The sequence below is a fragment of the Bombus affinis genome, chromosome 9 (genome assembly GCF_024516045.1).
Source record: "Bombus affinis isolate iyBomAffi1 chromosome 9, iyBomAffi1.2, whole genome shotgun sequence".
NCBI classification, from domain to species: domain Eukaryota; kingdom Metazoa; phylum Arthropoda; class Insecta; order Hymenoptera; family Apidae; genus Bombus; species Bombus affinis.
In genome coordinates this window covers 2153331-2175480 of record NC_066352.1, presented here as the reverse complement: position 1 = coordinate 2175480, position 22150 = coordinate 2153331, and the positions used below count along the sequence as shown (strand labels likewise).

Genomic DNA, 22150 nt, shown 5'->3' with positions numbered 1-22150 from the left:
TGAACATCCATGAAGATAGTTATCAAAGTTGCTGTTACAGCTGGATTATGTTTGACTATGTACAAAATTTATACAACGTATAAAAATCGTTCTCGCGTGGCTCGGTGGCTAGCACCGCCATCATCTTTTCTTTTTCGTTTGACGTTCGTTCGCCTCCGTTTCGTTGCGATTAACGTTTTATTAACTGTTCCAGCACGATGGGTACATACATTTGAAAAGGCATGAAACCATGAATGCGAGAATTTAAAGAAATATATATATATATTCGGTAGTTATTGATATTTAATTTTCAAGATATTTTTAGTATTATGTTGTCCGAAAAGTTTCTTTCGTTTTATGAGGAAATAATAGACGCACAACGTCTTTTCTTTCGTGTTATTTCGTCGAATTACGTACGATCCATTTTGTTCCGCTGAGATAAACACCGCGACATTTCACAGACTTGGTTTCACGTTTGTACGAAGGTGCACTGTCGTAAATAACACGTTCGCGAAAGAAAGACACTTTTCGGACAACCCAATGTTTAATATTCACGAATAGACAAATAATTGGAAGGTTGATGGATGTAAAAGAATATCGACCGTTAAAATCAACGTCCCTTAAAATTAGATTTAGAATCACTGGTTATTATGTAAAAGGTGCCAGTTTTGGTAAAATATCCACAGTATCAAATGTGTTCAAGTATTTCTGTAAATTTTTCGAAGATTATGGACGACTGCTGGATAAGTTAATACGAACGATTCTCGTATCTCGTCGAATAGATTGAACGGATACTTCGATTCCAACCTTGAGCGTCCATTTTTTTTTAGTATATTATTCAACATCACTTATTTGCATAATCAAGTACTTACACTTGAACATTCAGTGCATACAACGAAGGGAGATAATGATAACGATTGATATAAAACTTCGTAGGAAATGCGTTCAGCCGAAATGTGATCACTAATTTCACTCGTTGTAGTATCTTTTTAACAAGTGCAACGTAATATCTGGGAGTCAAACACGTTGCAAAATTGTATCGGCGGTATCGTTGCTAACCAAGTCGACGGTCTATTCGAACGTAATTTTTGTAATGTAACTTTATCGTAAATTCTTTTATAGAGAGATAGAACTGAGAAGTGTTTTGGAAACGACGAGTGACAAGTAGATGGGAGTTCGAGGAATTGGTATGATGGACGGCAATAAAAGCAAAGAATAAAATTAAACCAACAAAATAAATACAATGTATTATTACTTCAACATACGCCACATGCTGATCTCCGGTATACCACAAGAAAAGGATAAATGGGAAAAGAAAAAAAAGAACATGTTTAAGATCGACGATATTTACTTTTCCCTTATTTCGTCGATCGATCATGATAGTCGGAAAATACCATTGATGCGCTAACAATAAGAAGATACAGCGAAAGAAAAAGAAAACAGAGAAAGAACAAAAAAAAATATATATATATATATATATATGCATATATACATATATATATTTATATGTATATGTATGTATATATATAATATATAAATATGGATATTGAAACAAAAATTAAACGGGAAACAAAGAAAAAAAATATGTAGAACTATTTTTTCTATAAACGCAAGCATTTTAAACATAACGATGGGTGACGCGGATGATCACGTTCAACAAGAACGATTATAGCGCACGTAAAATATACATTGATTATTTGTACATGTATCTCTATACGCACATACACGAAAGAAACACACGTAATGCCCAGGCATATATATCTATGTGTGTATGTATGTGTATATATATACACACACACATACACATATGCATATATATACATATATAGGTTGTTTGCATTATACGCGCACACATACACATACGCATGATACATACGCGTGTACAGCCTTTATAGTGCGCAGGGACAGAAAAAAGGATTTTGCTATTAGTTTGCGGTTTTGGCGGTGAAATTTGGTTTTTCTTTGATTTTATTCACGATCGTTTTCACCGTGGTGTTTCTTTCTTTCTTCTTTTTTTGTTTTATTTCAGGCGATTGATCGAATTTCGTCGATCTTCCACGCGAAAGCATATTCGGTTCTGTCGTGATCGAGACCTCGAACGGCGATCATCCATATCTTTTTATTATCGAAAAATTTTGGCACGATAGCATTTTTTGTTTTATCTCTAGAAACTTTTCGTATCACCTACGATACGAATGAAAGATTAAATTGTTGTAGAATCCGCTCAATTTGAGATACAATCTCTATCCAACTATAAGTTCGAACTATGTTCTCTTATACATAATATTGCAATTTTTATTTTTTCCTTTGCTTTATTATGTATAAATATGAAATATCAATCGATTTTCAACACATGCAGTTTGCTCGCATGTTAATTTAATTTTGAACATCAAATTATCCTGGTCGCTTTTGAACGATCGTCTTTCGAGTCTGTTCATAGCACATATTAACGCGCTACATTTTTTAAAAATTCGCACACATAAGAGCACCAAGGAAAACGAACGCGGTTAGACGCACAACTCTAAAATTATAAAATAAAAATAGTAATATTAATAGTAATAGTAGAGCAAAAAATTGAAAAAAAGAAAACACGTTCTACGGAAGAGAAAAACAGCAAAATAAAGTACTATAATCTGTTAACATTGTAGGGATGAAATATATATACATATATCCGTTGAACATGACAACTGTTACGAATTATGCATACATATCTGGCATTTAAAACGAAGAAAAAAAAGAAGATAATACATAATCGAGCAGTAATTAACCAATTGCAATGCTATTGATAGCAATGGTAGTTACGATAATGCGAAACGAAATAGGATCATACACTTTATTTTGAATTTTTACACGAGCCAAACAATAACCAAATTTATCGACTTCGGAGGTAATCATTTGGTTTTTAAAAAGTTAGACACTAATTATATATTCTATTATAAAAATTAAGAATTTTTCAGAAGGTGGATCAATTTGGTTCCTGAGTAGCTCGTATAAATTTATATATTTCTGATATTCACTGGACATGCTGAAATTCATTAAAAAAAATAAATCATACAAAATATACAAAAAACTGACATTAAAAAATAAATATGTAGATTTCTACAATCGACAAGTACGACGATTTATTAAGTACGTTTGACGAGTGATCCTTGTTCGTTTCATTTTCTTGCGAAGCTTTCGTAAAAATCGATCCAAAAGTTTTTTATTGCACCATGATCGAAGTAATTCGCTTAGCGTCACAATTTTCATCTAACAAACAAAGCTTCTACGAATAATAATAATAATAATAATAATAATAATAATAAAATAATAATAGTAATAATAATGTAAACACACTTCCTATAAATAATAATAACATATAAAAGTAATAATAATGATAAGAATAAAGTTTTACAATAACGATACCACCAAGAATCGTATCCATAGTAATAATTACGTCGCAATTAACATTAATAATCTACCAACAGGGTAATAGGGGTAAATTGTAATGATTCAACTAATAGTAACAATTGTAATAATAATGAGGACAACGATAATAATTGGTAAAGTGGGGTATAGCAATAATAATAAGTATAATCGTACTAATGGTGATCAACGTAGCAGCACTGTTTTTCCCGACCTTTTTCTTTCATTTTTTGTTTAAAAACGAAATCAACATACGTGCTGAAGAGAATTTGGTAAATGAATGAAATATAAAAAAAAAGAAAGAAAAATATGATGCTATATTAATTTATAATGTTATTTCTGACTAGGCTCCATTTGTATTCACGTGTACAAAAAACTTAAGAAAACGTGTAACTCCACGTAAACAATTAATTAATCGTTATATATTTATGTATATCGGCTGAACGTGCTTGTGTGTGAAAGAGGAAGAGTTAGTTGTTAACACGGTGCGTAAGTACATCGATTAATTAAAGAGACGTCTTTGGTAATTGGCACGGAATATGACGCAACGAACACCTACGTTACGATCAATATGAGATGATCCATCAAAAATCGTGCAAGTACGGTCAAAAAAGTATCGTACAAACGAGTAGGAGAATGATTCTTTATGGCAAAATAAATTAAAAGCGCAGAATAAAATTTAATCAATGTTAAATCAACATGGAGTGGCCGATAAGACACGAGTCTGGGAACATTATTACGAATTTTCCATTTGATAACTTATGCAAGATGGCTCCATAGTTGACTTCGATGCCCCGAAATATTTCTAGGTTCAATTTGATGAAAAGGAACATGTGATCGTGAATCGCTGGAAACATATCGTCTGAGACGACAGAGAAGCATATGGTTCTACGTATGTAATAACCGCAATGTTCGACGAGATTATGGATGAACCAAGCTTTTGAAACGGTATTTGGCTGGATTGATTCATACTGTATATGTACGTATAGGTAGGTATCGTCATACCTCAAATAAACAGCTGAAATTTTGCTCACAAAGGTGTCAATGGATACCGAATGAAATAGAAAAGACTGCGACGAGATGTGGTTCCATTACGGATTCGATCTCTAATTATCTTACATACTTTGAATAAATGTTGTTTTCATTTCCACTCTATTCTGATCTGTTTCCGATCTGTTTTTAATGAATCATCTTACATATTACTTTACTCTTCTCTGCAAATATGCAAAAAGTAAATGTTCGTTACTCCGTTCATTTGGTTTGACGCGTGCGTGTAAATCGTGTATCAGCGTCATCGGATGACGCTTAAATTATTATTATACTTAAAAGAGAATTTTCTAAGAAATCAGATTATCTAATCGATTATAGCTATAAATTGAAAATTTCAACGGATCCTTTAATAATAAAAGGATAGGGGAAATGACGAATGGACGATTCGTGGAAATGAGCAACAGAAAGAGAGCCAGCCATGATTGCATATGCACTTCAGCTGTTTTTCCTTCTTCGATGTATATAACAAATAGATTTTTTAAATCATATCCACAAGACAAATCCAGGCGATTTAACTATGTTATTTATCATTCTCTGTGATTCTAATTATTCGTCAATCCTAGAATCCATCATTAACTTTTTACCTCGTGCACGAGTCAATAAGTGATTCGATATAAAAAATAATTTGATTATACTTTGCAACGAAATTTGTCTTGTTGATACGGCTCAATTTATGAAATTCACGATCATTTCGTGTAAAACAAGCGATCGGATCTAGTTCAAGTCGAAGACGAAGCTCTCTTCCCTTTACGATTTTCAATACTTTTGTCGTTTAGAGGGAGAGCTTGCGATGTTTCATTAACGAGCCATGATTCATTTTTCTTGATATTTGAATAATACAGTGACACTGCAGATGTAGTGACGCTACGTAAAGTCTTCGTTGAACTGACAATAAGAAAAATTTAAGGAACACGCAGACTGGATTAGCTTTACCGCAAGAAATACCAGCTATCATTTTTGGACTCTTCAAGATCCTGTTTCTCTCTTTTTCATGTTTTTCTATGCAGGAATCGTATGCTTCTCTAGGTTTACAATGAAATTAAGTACCTTACAGTGACGCCGTTGAGTTAATCTTGCATCAGTAACGACGTAAGTGCTCTCATATAGAAATTCTGAACCATAAAGGATCAATTAAAACTTCTAAATTCTTAACAGAATATATCCTGACCCGCATTCTACGTCGTTTTTAAAAACTTAAACACTATACAGACAAGAGACAAAGTTAACAATGTACAATGATTTCCTGTTACGTACTTCGTAAAATTATTTATATTTGTCGCATTTAACGTAACAAAAATGGTTACTGACTCAAGATTAATTCGTATACAATCACATGACCTTCCCACATGTGATCACCATGTCAACGATCGTAAACCATTTTTCGAATGTTCCCAATTTTCTTCCGTTTTCTTCTCATTGTGTACTCACACGTACAATTTTTTTTTTTTTACCCGTCAGTACGTATTTCGTCTAGAAACTCGAACATGTGTACTGGAGATCATAATTAAAAACATGAATCGTAAGTACCTCCTTGGTACGAGTGATGAAGAGGGGAGAGAAAGAAAGAAAGAAAGAAAGAAAGAAGGAAAATTAGAATGATCGCGTGCACGCTAGCGAAGTGTCACCTGATGAACAATTTCGTTTCTTTCGCGTTTCTTTCCTTTCTTATGATCTTCTTTCACTTCAAAATCTTCGCATCATTAAGTTTCTCATACCACGCTTATTTCTATTATACATACATACGTTAAAAAGCAACCCTAGTCCAATCCTATATACGGTATAACGTTATCACAAAGTCATTAAAAAATGCTACTTATGTATTTCGTTTTTCCCTACACTTCGTTTTGTCTCCTCTGTTCCAGTTTTGTCTTTTTTTTGTTTTTGGTTCTTTTTTTGGTAATCTTTACACCATTATATTATTTTTAATTTACAACAGTAAATCGGACTCTGCCCATTTCGCTCGGACCACGATATCTTTTTTATTTTTTCGTTCTAGCACATTTTGTTTGCATTCATCTCGTTCTATTATTCTTTTCTTCAATGGTTTTCCCATTTCCTACATACGTTATTTTTTCTATTATTTATTCAGTTAGAGTCACTAGAGTCAGCACTATAGTCACCAGTGCGCGTTTTTATCTACATATAAACAGGCGCTTCGCGATGCTGACAGCGATCCCGAAAGTGAGCCGATAAAATCGATTCTCAATCGAAGAGCGAACTCGGGCGCGATAGTATTTTTTGTATTATACAATAAGGTATACAAGTTCCGTTTCACAGAACGAGCATTCTTGCTTTTGTCCCGTTTCTTCTTTTCTTTTTTTACTTTTTTAACGGCTAGTTAGTGATTGTACGCAAATATTTCTTACGCTAGAGGTCCACGGAGAATTCTTTGCGATCTAAAATTGATACTTGTCTGCTTCCCTTCCACCAGTCGTTTATTTCGAATCGCTTGTAAATTAAGCGACTGAAAGATCGTGGTAACTATACCCTATTTTTTCTTTCTACAGTACCTTCGTATCAGCTTTAGATCGCATGGCTCGCGCGCGCGCATACGCACATTTTCGTACATACACATGCACAGATATATGGGTTGCATACATTTGCATATGCTATGTAATATATATATACACACACATACAGAGAAACAAAGAGATAAAGTAGCGTGTGTTACACTTCAGAGTTGTCGCCACGTACAAAGCGTTGCCGAACTATGACAGTATTATACAAAATAAAGAGTAGCGAAGCGGTGTTTCCATTGCAATTTCGAACGAAACTAAAACGATATTGAAGGTGAAAGGTACGACCGATTTTTGAAAATTAAGGGATCAATATCAAAAGCATTAAACAAGTCCTATTTAGTATGGAAAAAGAACCGACTAAATTTCTATCGGAATACGTATTTGGTTGAACATGTCGAGTGATGGCCGCAATAGACTCTTCGGGATAAAGGGATCTATGTGGCCACTGATTACTGCGTGCATCAGTTTACTGTAAATTTGTTTAATCCATTAAAACTCAAGCTTTTATTCGATCCTGCATTGTAAAATTGTAAAAATAACGGATAATATGTAATTGACTCGTTCAGTTAAATTGTTTTGGATTGTAACGTTGACTGGTGCAGTTTGACTACAGCTATCGTGGCAATGGTATCAAAATGTGCACCACCAAAATCCAAGGTATAGTTGGTAGATTGGATTAATGTAGAGTCTATCTACGCAACTAAACCTTGTTGAAATATTTGTTAGAATCACTGTTATCCCTAACTACGTGTACAAGGTGGCGATGTAGTAAGAGCAACGTTACTCTTTAGCGAGGTTGTTACATCGCCGAAAGATACATATGTTATGGCATTTACTATAAGTAATTATAAACTGGTTTTGTGAAAAATATAATTAAATATATACACACATACAGAGAAACAGAAAGATAATGTAGCGGTGTGTTATAGCTTAGCCCAAGGAACATAAAAACATAGTGATCGATCGGTAGTGCTCCGGCTTCCGCTTAGCTACTCTTTACATGTTAGTTCGATTCTGAACGATGATATATCGTCGTTTCCCTGGTCTCTCTCGAATTTTTGTAACACGCGATCGAGCGTTTATTTTTCCCACGACGATTCCTCGTTTCCGTTTCCGCACCTCGACTAATTTCGCACCGACCTGGTCCAGAGTTTTTAAAAGCTGGTCGATGATCGTTGAGGACTCTTCTCTTTCTTTCTCTCTTTGTATCAGTTTTTTTTTTATTTATCACGGATCAGCGCGTTCACAGATTGTAACTCGCCACAATTGACAATCACTGTGCTGCCATTGTGCTGCTATTCCCGGTTAAATGTCGTACTGACCAAGCAGTGGTGACCGTAGATGGAAACGGTGCACGCATAGGTGGATGGATTCGTTGGAGGAGGTGTTGTTTTGTTTTTCTTCCAGGGTGGTCGTGTAGGGAAAAAGAGTAGGAAGCATCGTATGGTAATACAATGGTATATATGTGGGAAGTAGAGCGGGCTGCCGCTTCTTGTAGAGGAGCGAGAGTGGACAGGTGTATACAGGTACCGACAGACACAGAATGACTGATCAAGAGGTTGACCAAGGAATCGTGACTGATCGACTAATCGATTGACTAATCGATTGACTGATCGATCGAACGATTGACCGATTCGACTGACTGAGACATGGCACGGCGACTCCGATCGAGAACACGGTCACAACGTCACAGGCCACCTGCTGGCACACAAACAAACACACGGACAGGTTAGTCACCACCACACACCAGATATGTAGGATATTACACCGCGTAAACGTGCACGGTGACGAACCAGCGCGACGTTCATTCAAACTTTCTTTTTAGAACCTGCGGAAATTTTTCCTTACGACTATCCGCGTTTTGCTGGTTTCTGCTTTTCCCAACGATCCTGATAGGCTTGCCAACTTTCTCCTTCCGCGTTCTTTCCTTGATAACGTTGAAAAAAAGATAGCAAACATAAAATGAATATATAGGGACTAGCGAGTTCACCGAGGTAGATAGTAGCGTTTTGCAACCCGCCAGAATTTGCTAATGTAAATGACTCGAATAAAAACACCGTCGCAGGATCTTGTGGATATAACGTCACCGCGCAACGTGTACACAGGTAGTTTGTCGGTACATCGTTCCTATGTAGGAGCGACAAGGATCTATTCTATTTTATTATTTTCTAATAAATACTTTATAATAAAAGAAATATAATAAGGATGGTAACGTTATCATTTAATCAGTCTTAATGTCATTCGATTCTTGTTGCTTCTTTCATGTCATCGTGGTTCATCGACGCGCCCATTCTTCGCATAAGTAAGTAAATAAACGAATCAAACGATCGTTAGTAAAGACTTTATAATAGTAGGATACATATTTTATGAAGAAGAAAATCGATGAACCACTGCTGGCAATAATGGTACCCGGCGTCCGACGACATCCCAGAAAAAAAGAACACACGGCGATGTTAGTACTAACAACTAAAGAAGCGTCATAGCGTAAATTAACCATCAAACTTCGATATACGAGTATTATTGTCACGATAGAACGTTCCAAGTTCTGTGTACCCTGTACAATAAAAGAAAAAAAAAAAAAGAAAAAGAAAAAAGAAAGAATGACGACAACAACGGGGGACCGATCATTGCGATTACGACTGTAAAATATAGTGGCGTAATCAGAAAATTAAATTAGTAAGGTAGATCGTGGCGATTGTTTTCATTGGTACCTTATGTCGGATAACGAACAAATAATTATCGGCGAAGTTGCTGGAAGCATGTGTGTGTGTGTGTGTGTGTGTGTGTGTGTACATATGTATATGTATATGTAGAAGTATATAAATATAATGCATATGTAACGATTAAAAAAGGAACGATAGAAGCAGATCTTTTAAAAATAGTAAGACAAACAAGTAAAAATAAGATCAACAACAACAAAAGTTTAGTTAAACGTACGAAACTAAAACGTTGCGTGAGAGAAAAAAACTTAAAGCGAACTACTTGTACTCTGATATTCTGAGGAGAAGCTACATGGTGAATTTGGTTAGTGAAACTTCACGTTTACGTAATTTCCACTTTGTGCACAAAAGTTAGCACAGAAAGCTTGATTGGCAGCCGTTTGCAACGAAATGAACTTTTGATTACACCACTGGCGCGAATTAAGAGGGCTGGTGGGGCGGTAAAGGGCTAGAATGGGCAGGCTTGCATCTTCGAATATGTACGTATATCGAGCAATGGTATTTAAGAATACTTTTAGGTCTCGTTTTGATGCGGCACGATTAAGTGTCATTGTCCTGCTGCGATTCGTATTTTCCTGAAATACCGTACAGCAAGAAATATACATACAATTTTGAAAGGTCCTATTAATGAAAAATGTTCTAAATAAATCCTAGAAACTACTAAATACAGTTTCGAAACATAGACAAAAGATTATTTATTTTATAGCTTTCTGGGATTTTTCATTTGGAATATATCACGTATATAATATATTCTATGAACTAAAATTATTTGCATACAAACACAACGTCTCTTACACGATCACAAAGGATACGTAGATTATACGTATTACAAAAAGCTCTCAACGATCTACATGCTAATTGAACATGTATATACTACAATGTCTTTTCTAGTTATGCTTCGGAAAGCGTTGTAAGAGAAAGAAACAAAATTTAAATAGAAAAAAAGAGATAGAGAAAGAAGACATACACAATAGTTATTCGTTGTATCTCATCACCGGCAAAAAAAAGCAGGAACCGAAATATTCGACGAGTTACCACTGCGTTCAACAAGAACAAGACTTCTATATCATTTGTAAATGCCATTGAATCCTATCCATAATACGAGATATTGATTTCGAAGAATGTTACGGTCAATAAAAATCACGTATATCATGGGAAATAAAGATATACAGCAGTCAAACGAAGAAAAATAGATATAATCATCTCGATATAAGAATAATCAAAATATGCATGTTGATAATATGGACGGACTGTCATGTGGAGAGATTTGAACTCTAGAGAAAACTAGTTCTCATTTGGGGCTACTCCAAACATTTACAAGAACAAAATATACAGATATCTATATGTGTATCTATAGAACGTTCTTCCTAATGATATATTCTTCGGAACACAATTATGACGATATAGTAAGTCTTCAATTTTATCACAGTCTCGTAAATTCCTCTTTATGGCGTCTAAAAGCAAAGAAGACTATTAAGGATTTTTCTTTGACCTTCATAAAAATTACTGCTTGACTAGAGATTTTTTGCTAGCAACGTCTGCTGGACACTTTGGTCGATTGAAAATACCTAGTCCTATCTACCTACCTACCTACCTATTTATCAATTTATCTATCTATCTATTTATCTATCTATCTATCTATCTATCTATCTATCTATCTATCTATCTATCTATTTATCTATCTATCTATCTATCCATCTATCTATCCATCTATCTATTTAATTATCTATCTATTATCTATCCAGACCGAGAAACATTCCCGATCGATGATCGACGTCGCGAGATTTATGGAATGTGTCAATAGTGGTTTCTTTTTTTTGGTTTTTGATTAAGGACACCAAGGTCGTTGATTCCGAGCCGTGGTATCCGAGAAGTCCTTGGTATCTACCTACAAACGGTGGACGACGTCGGCTAGTAGGGTTTCGATGCGTCCTTGGATCGTTTAAGTTGGACCTTCAGCCGTTTCATGCCGATTTGGAAGCCATTCATCGCTTGGATCGCTGCTTGCGCGCTTGCCGCATTGTCGTACGACACGAAGCCTGTAAATTATTTTTCGTTGTTTTGGAACATATTACTTAAGTATGAATTCTGTAATTTTGTTCATTTTATAGAAACATTACTGTGTTACTATTACTTTTCATAATTTTTCTTAAATATAACTTATCGACTAGAACTTTACATATTTAATTGGGTCGTTAGTTAATCCTTAACTTATATATCTTAACAGAAACGAATGGTCTATCGGTGAGTGAGTGAGTGAGTGGAGGGGAGGGGACAGTAATAACATTTATGTATAAATAAAGTATATACAAATTGACGAAATAAACAATAGTACGTATATACGTTTAACGAGAAACGATGCAAGAGTATAACGCATCTTACCAAAACACTTGCTCAGTTGCGTTTGCTTATCGATGAAGACTTTTGCCGAGATGACGTTCCCAAATGGCAGAAATGTTGAAACCAAGTCAGTATCGCTGAACTCTTGCGGTAGATGATAGATAAACAGATTGCATCCTTCAGGACCCTCTATCTGCTTGTCCGTGCTGGTGAATTTTGCCTTTTGGGCCGCAGCCGCAGCTGCGGCTGCCGCTGCCGTGAACGCGGGGAACCCTGCAACCACAAAATTCGTCATCACCGATTTCTTATTCCTCCATTGATATTCTGCTACGCATTGTTCCTTCTCATCCCACGAGATTCGCATTTTGACGGCTACCATCGTTCATTCGATTATGGTTTCCGATTATTGGATCGCAGATACAATATGTAGTTATTGGTTCGATTGGAGGTTTGAATTATTGGTTGATTTTTGGTCTCATTGTGGTTTCGAATTATCGAACATGTAAAACGATCGGTTATTGATAGCGATGCTTATTTGTAGTATAGGTTTCGCTATAATACATTTTCAATAATACAACGAATAAATCATTATTATATTGCTTCCTCTACTTTTAAATAAATTGCGTATCTTGTGAGTTGGGATTTGTATATACAGTGGCGGTCATATGCACGATGTATTTCAAATTGAATATTTTATTTATCCCCTGCGAGAAATTTTAATTTTATACGCATGTATTTAAAGCCGTAATTCATACTATTTTTCTGTAAATTTGCATAATTTAAAAAAGATAATAGGGGAAGAGGGGGGGGGAGGAGAGAGAAAGAGAGAGGGAGAGAAAACTATTTGAGGTTAAGTAAAGACTTAAATTAGATACATTTGCACATTACAACCACTGCAGATTTTAACACTTGATTACGTGCAAATCGATTGCAAACAGAACGTAGTCCTGCATTACACATCGTACGTCACTAAGAAAATTCAGGCATTCCACTTCGTTTGTACGTTTAGTTACTCACTATGTAATTCTTTCTTTTCCACGGTCACCGTCGTCTTTCCAATGAGAGCTTTAAGGCGCACAGTTACTTGTTAGAACAGCACTTTTTACCAACCATTAGCGCAAGTTAAACAATACTAATTTGCCATTTAATATCAAGAATACATTCTGATCAAATAGAAAGAAGCACAGGTCCGATATAGCCGCTTACCTGCATACTGTTGTAAGCTGGAATAAGCGTTGCTCAAAGAGTCCTGCAATCCATTTAGAGGTGTACCCGTAAGGGAATTGAGCGCTAGGGACGTCACAGGACTGAGACTACCTCCGGTAGACCCTTCAAAATCGAAATCAATTCGATTATTCAATTTTTCTTCGATTCTTTTCTATTCTTTCAAATTCTACAATAGCGCCCAATCGAATAAAACAATCGTTTCACCCCTGTTTTCTTTTTTCTATCTTTTGTTTTTGGAAAAGATAATCTCCTAATTGACATGCTTCATGCTGTAATACTGACATACAAAGAATAGGAACAAAGATAGCTTTGATAGTATTACGGATATTATCTGGTTTGTTAATTGCGTAGACGCGTTTTGTGTAGCTACTATAACAAGCAATTTCTAAAATATTGTTTACAGAATAAATTATTTAAGTAAAGTGATTTTGTTTAAAGTCGTTCTTAGAGAGTACTGTATATAATACAATGTTTCAACGTGCAAGTTTGTAAGTATGTACATAGTTAATTGCAAAAAGCGATTATATACATAGCGCATTATGCAGAGCGTTTCAGAAATAGGTAGTCAAAGTTTGGTATTCGATTCTCACGATTATCTCTTTTCATTCTTGTCGTTCCATCTTTGGGGAGGGTAGAATACGACACCAAAGTTTGACTGACCACTTATTTCTGAAATTCCCTCTATAATTATGTTTAAAGAGAATAATACTTATGAAAATATGGTGTAATTTATGTGTTCGGCTGGTTGATCACATTTTTGTCAAAAGAAAATAAAAATTCAGAGGAAAGGAGTTCAAGGGGGAAATTTCGTTATGGAGGGTTACTTCATCTAACTCGTGTCAGTGTTTATTCCACGTGTGTCATATTTAAGATTTAAACAAAACCTATAGACAATATCTTCGGTAATTGTACATGCATTATTACATTAATAATTATCGATTGCTAAACGAGATGTCTTTTCTAATATGTACACCAATATCATCGAACAATATTAACCAACTTAATATTTAAAAATTTTTAACAGCATAAGTCTTGTAGCTCACTAAAGAAAAGGTTTTGAAATATACAAGCATCTGGTGAAGGATTATTATCTTTCGTTGCGATCTCTCTATTATATTATCGAGTATTACGAAACAAGACACACGAATTCAAAGTTTAATTGAAACATATTGGGCAAATATTAGGTGATCTTCGTTCCATCAATTAAGCAAGTAACAATAATTACAAGTCTAATTAGTGAATAAAGATGTAAACGAAAAAGGGAGAAGATCAGATTCGTAGCTGCTTCAGAATTACATCACGATCAAGAAACGATAGGTGCAAGTAATATATAAATTACTAATAAATTACAATATTAATGACCGAATACAGAATAAAAGATTAGCGGTACGTTTATATTTTCCTTTCACATCCAGTTTATTCGATGCATAATTCTCTAAAACACCTTGCAGAAGAGTGAATGTAGCTAGATGATGAGAAGGAAAAACGAAGAAAATGAAAGGAAAATAACCGTAGAAGAGCGAAATTGAATAAATTAATCTATAAAGACTTGTTATACAGTTTCAATGATCTCTTCTCACCTGTATTTCCGGTCTTTCCAAGAAGGACAGCTACGCACGAAAAAAATGTGCACATTAAAATGCTGATGTGCGTTCGTATAAAAAGGAGAAGGAATTAATTAAATATAGGCCAAAGAAACAGATATGGTAGTCGTGACTAACGTTATCAGCAGATCATGAAAATCGCGTGTATTTTGAACGAACCTTTTTAATTAGTCAAAATAATGTTTGATTAATTTTATTGATCATTCTTGCACGATTTTACTTCGAATTAGGTAGATTCGGACGTAAGGAAATTAATTGATTTCTTTGAAGAAAGACTAAATCTCATATTTAGTACGTATGTGCAAACTTTAACTATAGTAATCATAAAGAATACAAAAGATGCGTAGTAACAGATACGAGAAAACTGTTTATTAAGAGTATTATGCGTGGATATATGCTTGCTAATTCAATTTAGCAACGTTAATCAGTCTTAGAGTTGCCGTTTAATCAAAGTAATATAATGTGACGGTTCCTACAATATTGAAGTCAAAATATTCTGAAAGAAAACAGTTGGAAATGCGAGGGGACAGAGAGAGATATATGTGCGATGGAATCTGGTATTACGTCTATATGCAGGTACATATCGGCCATATATGTGTACGAAGACGAATATGTATAATCAATTGCAATGTAGCTATTGTATACGTATATTAAAAATTACACGAATTAGAATTTTGATTCATTAATGCAAGAGTATTTAAATATATGATAATCTCAAAACCGTAGGTTCTATTAAATAAAGATCGGTAAACAATTTTTTGGAAATTTGCATCACAAAACTACCCAATAAGTCTAAAGTAAAATGTACCAACCAACCAATCGATCAACGAACACGCAACATTCATTTTAAAGAATAAAAATTTATTATCAGAGAAAGAGTACAAAATATAAAATAACCCTCATACAATGGAAATATGAAGACAATAAAAGCGTACTGCAACAATGTAACAAAGTAGGACCGTTTTCATAGACATATGGTCAACAATGTACTCGCCATTAGGTACGAATATGCAGCACTGTCACACCACGAAGGGTTCAGTGAAAAAATGGTACACGTATATTTTTTTTCGAAAATGAAGGAACATAAGAATTATTCTCTTGCTCTTTCTCATATCGTCATGAAATTTCCATTATACATGTATATTCAGGATGATTTCTTTAAATTTTCAAGGTAATTCTTTTAAGTGATAATATATAATTTTACCTAGGATTCTGGAAAAACTATTAGTATTAGACACATACATATGTAAGTCATACATATATTGCTAACGTGATGATCAACATGTTAGATACTTCTTAGTTGTACCATTTTTCCTTGAGTCCTGTATATAAGACTCAGTACTCATAAACGCATCTATTGCAGACGTATTCCAATTTTCTTGAAGCGAACCAAATGTGAAAATTGAGAGGCGAATAACACGAGAAAGTTAGAATGTCGAACGGCTAAGATTAATTTAGTAATTGTTAATACTATACCAGGCAATGCGACACGTACATAGCGACATACCTGCTGTCGAATTCGCCAGTCCGCTTAACGCTGAAACACAGAACACGTTCACGATATTAACAAGCGGAGTTAGTAACGTGTTTACATATTCAGCACGTGAAAAAAACTTTGCAGAAATTTACGTAACCTATACTCCGTATAAGATAAGGTATTCGTCGTGTGATATCACCACTTTGAATCGTTACGATTGCTTGAAACGATCACGGTTAACGAAAGATGAACAGTCAAAGTACATAAATATAAGTGACAAACAGAGAAAGAACCGCATTAATATTTTAACAAATCACTTTTTTGGATTTTACGATACGTAAAGATGCCTGTTCACGTTCTTGTCATTGGAAAAGTTTCTGTGAGCTTCTGATTAATTGAGTTTTATAAAAATTTTGAGAAATATAAATGTTAAATCTCGGCAGAAGCTATCCCAAATTTGTTAATAGGAACAATGAAACAAACTTCCTTTTATAACTTGGCCTTTTTGTACAACGTAGATTCAACGGTTTTCGTACATAGAAAAATCATATAAATAAATAAATAAATATGTATATATATATATATATATATATATATATATATATATATATAAAATACGAACAATTTCAAATGGAACAAAATACAATGACCAATTAATAGCTATCAGAATAATCAACGTCGTACAAAATAGATATCAAATATTTCACCAATATGATTTAATCACAAGAATGAACGTCCTTGTGATTTCCACCATGCTGTTATTTTCTAAATTTAATATCATGTATCTCAAGCGTTTCTTTTTTGCGAAAGCACGGCACTTCCAGATAATCACATTCATTTTTTCTATACTAGTAACGAAAACGAACAACACAATGCACATGATAATAGAGTATTATGTAATAAAAATAAATGATAATAAAGACTAGATTTTTCAATGTTACCGGATCTGTATGTGGTATGTGTTGTATCATGATGGAAGTTTCTTGTTTTACTCACTGTTTGGCGACACCTGAAGGTTGCCGTTTCCGCCTGTCATGGCTGCCAGGGTGACCAGGTTCTGCATACTCATCGGTGATACTCCTGCATTCGCTGCAACGTACATAACCGAACACACACGGAATGATTAGATTGTAAATCATAAACTTGTACCACAACACGTTAACGCGACTCGATATTTCGTTACGTAATTCTTGTAATTAGTATAATTGACTGGATTTGTTTAGAAAGCCTTGTATTATATTCTTCTTGGCTTTTCCGATCAAAATTACGAAAGAATTCGTGGCAATAAAATATTAAGTCACGTTTTTTTCACAAGATTGCATCTATTAGAAATATGTATACCTACAGATTTCCTAGCCCGTAGAAAAAATCGATAAAAGTATACGGTAAATAGAGTATCCTTAAGACTGCATAGAATTCTCATATTCCACACTTTACCAACCCCTCCATCCACAAAAAAGAAAATCACAAAAAAGGAATAGAGTACACTGTATCGTTTTGCATATGTTTGTTCGATGATACGCTTACATAAGTTCCGGTCATCGAATAACCACACGTTTCTTAGCAATAAACAGTAAACATGTGATTTCACATGGACGCTAATAGCAGGTATCTACAACGATGTATCATTATACTGGCATGCTTCCCAACCCCGTTAAATGAATCATTTCATTATCGCGAAGACAACTCGGGGAAAATATACGGGACGGTTATATACAGTCGCCATACGTGAAACTTACGAAACGAAACATCGGGACAAACAAAGACTCGATAATGTACTGAAGGAGGACGAATGCGTGTCGAATGTTTATCGAACGATGAAGTGCAACTTTCAACGTTGCACAAAGAATAATGAATGTTGATTTAGTATTAAGCATGCGGTAAAACAGATAAATAGCATAAAGTATGACTGTAATTTGTTTGCAAGCTGGCAAAATTTGCGGGAGTCGTGGAAGAATAGAGCAGTCACAGACGTATACTGACGTATAGCTGTCTTTATTTGCTGTTATTCGATGAGGTTTGGTGAAGTTAATTTCAAAACTGATAACACCGACGAGCATTGAAATTCGTACGTAAACGTAAATATCAAAATATTATTTTTCTAATTATCAAATTAAAATTTAAAGATAAATTTAAAGAATTAATTTGATCGATATGTATAACTCTTCTGCTACTCTGATCCAGTTTCTTTTCTTGTTCTTGTTAGTAACTTGTTTTAAGAACTTCATTAAAGAAAATCATAAGAAGATTATAAAAATAATATAGATTGAGAATAACGTGGACAAAATGGAAAGTAAAACAAAAGCAAATATAAATTCATGTAAATAACATAAATTAGTAAATGTAAAGCAAAGAAAGAATGGACGAAAATAAAATATAAAATAAAAATGGACACCAACCATACTCACCGGCGGTATTGCTCAAGGACGCGAGCGTCGCCAGGCCTTGGAGGTTCGCAGGGTTAATTTCTGGCGGGCTTGGTACGGCGGGGGCAGCCGCATGCGCAGGAGTCGCCGCGCCGAGGCCAAGGTGTTGTTGCAGTAACAATTGATGCTGTACGCTCGACAACGCGCTTGCACCAGCACCTGCCGCGACCGGAGTCGCCGCGCTCGTTGTCGCCTGAAGTTGTTGCAACAGTTGCAATGAGGCTGGCGCCAAAGCAGGCGTGTCGTTCTGCAAACAAACGTAGCTTCCGATAAATATCTACTTTTTTATAAGTCATATGTTTCTGAGTAGCGGTGTTGTTGTAAAAGTAGTATGAAACAACTGCGAAGAAGAAAACTTTTGCATGTTCTTGCGAAGTTTCACGACGCGGTGTATCGAGCTTGATTTGGATTTAGTTTAAGACGTTCCATGTCGTGCCTTTTCGCGCGAGTTTCTATATACACTGAAAACCTCAAAGAAAACTTTTGTGCCGAAAACGCATTACGCGATACATAACATACTAAGCATACATAACTAACCGACAGTGAATGATCAAAACATTATATTGGAAGAATCAGGATAAAACCGAGACTTTGACTCTTCCATTTCTATAGCCACATGCTGGTACCATCATTTACTTATTATAACAATTCGACATAAGCAAATCGATAGCTAGTAGTAATTTCTAATGCATTCTAGCGATTAGTTTAGAGTCTACTTCAGTATGTTAATTTATAGTACTGTCTGGCAGGATCTTTGGTCTCGTAGAATAAAATACATAGAAAATAGCGAATTAAAACGTAATAGTAATAATTCCATTTTGAAATAAATTGTCTCGTAAAATAATTCTTAATAACCCGGTACTTTAAGTACAGATGGAGACTAATTACTTTACATTATTATTATTTCGCGTAGCGAATTACTCTAATGACTTTATGTATCTGTGTATAATCAATCTTTTTTTTATGTCAGCCAATTAATACCCTAATAAAAATATATTTCCACTGTTTTTACGATGTTTAAAATCTCTTGTATTCTCGCGAAAAAGTATTTCGGAATCAAATATCAACGATCGATCAAATTAAAACTTTTTAATCGAACCATCGAGGGATTAAAAATTTCCATCGAAAAAGAAATTTTATAAATCAGATAGGTTTCAAAGATATCGTTTTCTAGCATCGTATAAATTTCATTCTCTTTTGTTCATTCACAAAAAATACTTTGATTCGCAATATGCACATGTAACTTTAAAGGTTCTAGGAAAATAACTTTACGAGAAAGTATTTCATTCTCGATGCAAATGGGCTCTTTGATATCGGGTAAAAAGGTTGGGTATGAAATATTAAAGGTACAGACAGTCAGGTAATGCGGCGCCATGTTGACTCCTGCTATATTCCAAAGATTCGTCTGAAGCTGTTGCATCCTCTTCTGATCCTTTTCCTTCTGCGTGTCTGCAAATTTCACAACCAGCGGCGACGAACATCCCTGAAAAAATATATGTAAGGTATACGTTAAATATGCCTTTAAAATGCAGATCGTATAGTCTTGACATTAACCCTATAAAATGCTACATGACTTTCAACTTATATGCTCAAATCAATACTTAAAAAATTAGCTACTTTACGAGTCAGAACTTATAAAGCTATAAACAAAGATTTTACAAATACTAATCATCTGGCATAACATACATTTCTTTGTGATCATGATTATGTCAAAATTAACATTATTACTACGTATTACTGGCGATTGGTTTACTGATTTCCAACGTAACTCACTTAATTCCACTATCATGCAAGGTAAAAATGTTAGGCTTTAAATATGAATAGGTGCCAGTTGTATTCAGCAGGCCAACTAATGAGACTAATTGCCCCCAATATTTGGGCTACTATAGAAGTCACTAACCACAGGAGTATTGGCTAAGAAGAAAAAGGAAAAAGAGAAAGGAAAATTGGAAATTAGAAAATCTATAACCAAAATATCGAGGTGTGAGAACGGATCCTAAATCGAAGATATGTAATGAAATAGTACTAGCTTTTTATCTAAAATTATCGTGTTTGAAATTTCATATTAAAGTCCTCTGTTTTAAGAAAGTTGTACAAGTAATACTTATTGAATTATTAAAAAATCAGTCGTGGCTGTTGCCAATTCTTGTAAAAGAAGGTAAACTGAGGCGATCTTTGCTGATAGAAGGAGATCGCGAATGTGTAAGTGGTGTATTTTCAATGACCCAGTATACGATGGTTAATAAGTTTCGAATAAAGAGAAATCACGGAGCATCGCTTTTTCACGAATCCATGATAATTAATAACAACTATAAAATATATGTATAAGTCCTTTGAATTGCGGGTTATAAAGGAGAATACGAAATGCGAGACTGTTTACGCATGTAATAAGAAGCACGAAATCGTGCCAGTTAAGTCGACCACGACAAGTAGAAGCTCGAGGAATCTGCAGCTGGAAATATTCATGATATCAAAATGGAATTGCTGTTGTAGCCGCGTGCCTTGGCACGATTTTCTTTCATCGGTCGAAACCAGGCATCGTATACATAGGTTGTAGGTGTACCATTAGAGGAGGGAAAGGGAAGACACAATTCCATAGAGTGTGTGAATGTTGCTTCGAAGTGTCTATCGCCATTATCTTTTCATCAAATTGATCGATACTTTTGTTGAAACTTTTATCAAGTTTGTGTGAAACGAAAAGAAAGAAAGGATAATTAAGTATTGATTGATAAATATTGTGTTGTTTGAAAAGTTTAAGTTTGGAAGATGATTATTGGGGATGATTATCTTGTTTCAAAGTACTATTTCGATATAATTACAAATAGTTGCAAAATGTATACTTTTATTTATAAGAATCTGATTATACTTTTACTTCCAATTAATCTTGTACCGTTGGCGACGTTTAAATATTAATTAATGATTAACTATAACTAACTTCTGGATATTGTCTTTTGGAAGTATCGCGTTGCTCTATTTATTACGTCTTTAGCATGTCTTTACTAAGAAGGGTGTGTAATATAACTAAGTAGAGCCTGTCTTTACTTAACAAGATGTCCTATGTTAGATGATGGATGGAACATTTGCAAGTTTCTTTTAGGATATACGTTATCAGGCACATCAGTTTTAACAAAATTAATCCCCGATAGAAATTAGTCGCGGGAAATCACATCGATTAGAAATTAAATTAGAATAAAATCTGTATGACGCTATTGCAGGAAATTCAACTTTAGTAATACAATTCCCTTTGTACGAACAATATAGTTTATAAGCTGTATGTAATTAAAGAAATGGAAATATAAAAGAGAAGTTTTATAAACGTGATCAGAAACTATTTCATTCGGAATGGAAGAAGCAATGTTTGGTAACAAAGTGTACCTTTGTTATAAAACATATTCGTTTCAAA

At 34.5% G+C, this 22150-nt stretch overlaps 1 protein-coding gene across 20 annotated transcripts in view; it reads right to left on the bottom strand.

Annotated features, from left to right (window-relative positions):
- Nucleotides 1-1200: 1200 nt before the first annotated feature.
- LOC126920331 (CUGBP Elav-like family member 2) overlaps nucleotides 1201-22150 on the bottom strand; it is a 468989-nt gene continuing 448039 nt past the window's right edge. For 5 of the 20 annotated variants that reach the window (XM_050730533.1, XM_050730532.1, XM_050730531.1 and 2 more), the window contains 10 exons: nucleotides 20102-20230; nucleotides 18721-18994; nucleotides 17318-17410; nucleotides 16340-16381; nucleotides 14821-14850; nucleotides 13220-13342; nucleotides 13031-13078; nucleotides 12056-12286; nucleotides 11562-11712; nucleotides 1201-8654 (listed from right to left, as the gene is read on the bottom strand). In XM_050730533.1, the coding sequence (XP_050586490.1) occupies nucleotides 11585-11712; nucleotides 12056-12286; nucleotides 13031-13078; nucleotides 13220-13342; nucleotides 14821-14850; nucleotides 16340-16381; nucleotides 17318-17410; nucleotides 18721-18994; nucleotides 20102-20230 (1098 nt within the window). In that variant the 3' untranslated portion in view covers nucleotides 1201-8654; nucleotides 11562-11584. The remainder of the gene's footprint in view (nucleotides 8655-11561; nucleotides 11713-12055; nucleotides 12287-13030; nucleotides 13079-13219; nucleotides 13343-14820; nucleotides 14851-16339; nucleotides 16382-17317; nucleotides 17411-18720; nucleotides 18995-20101; nucleotides 20231-22150) is intronic. The other 15 variants (XM_050730521.1, XM_050730520.1, XM_050730522.1 and 12 more) reach the window with 15 other exon arrangements.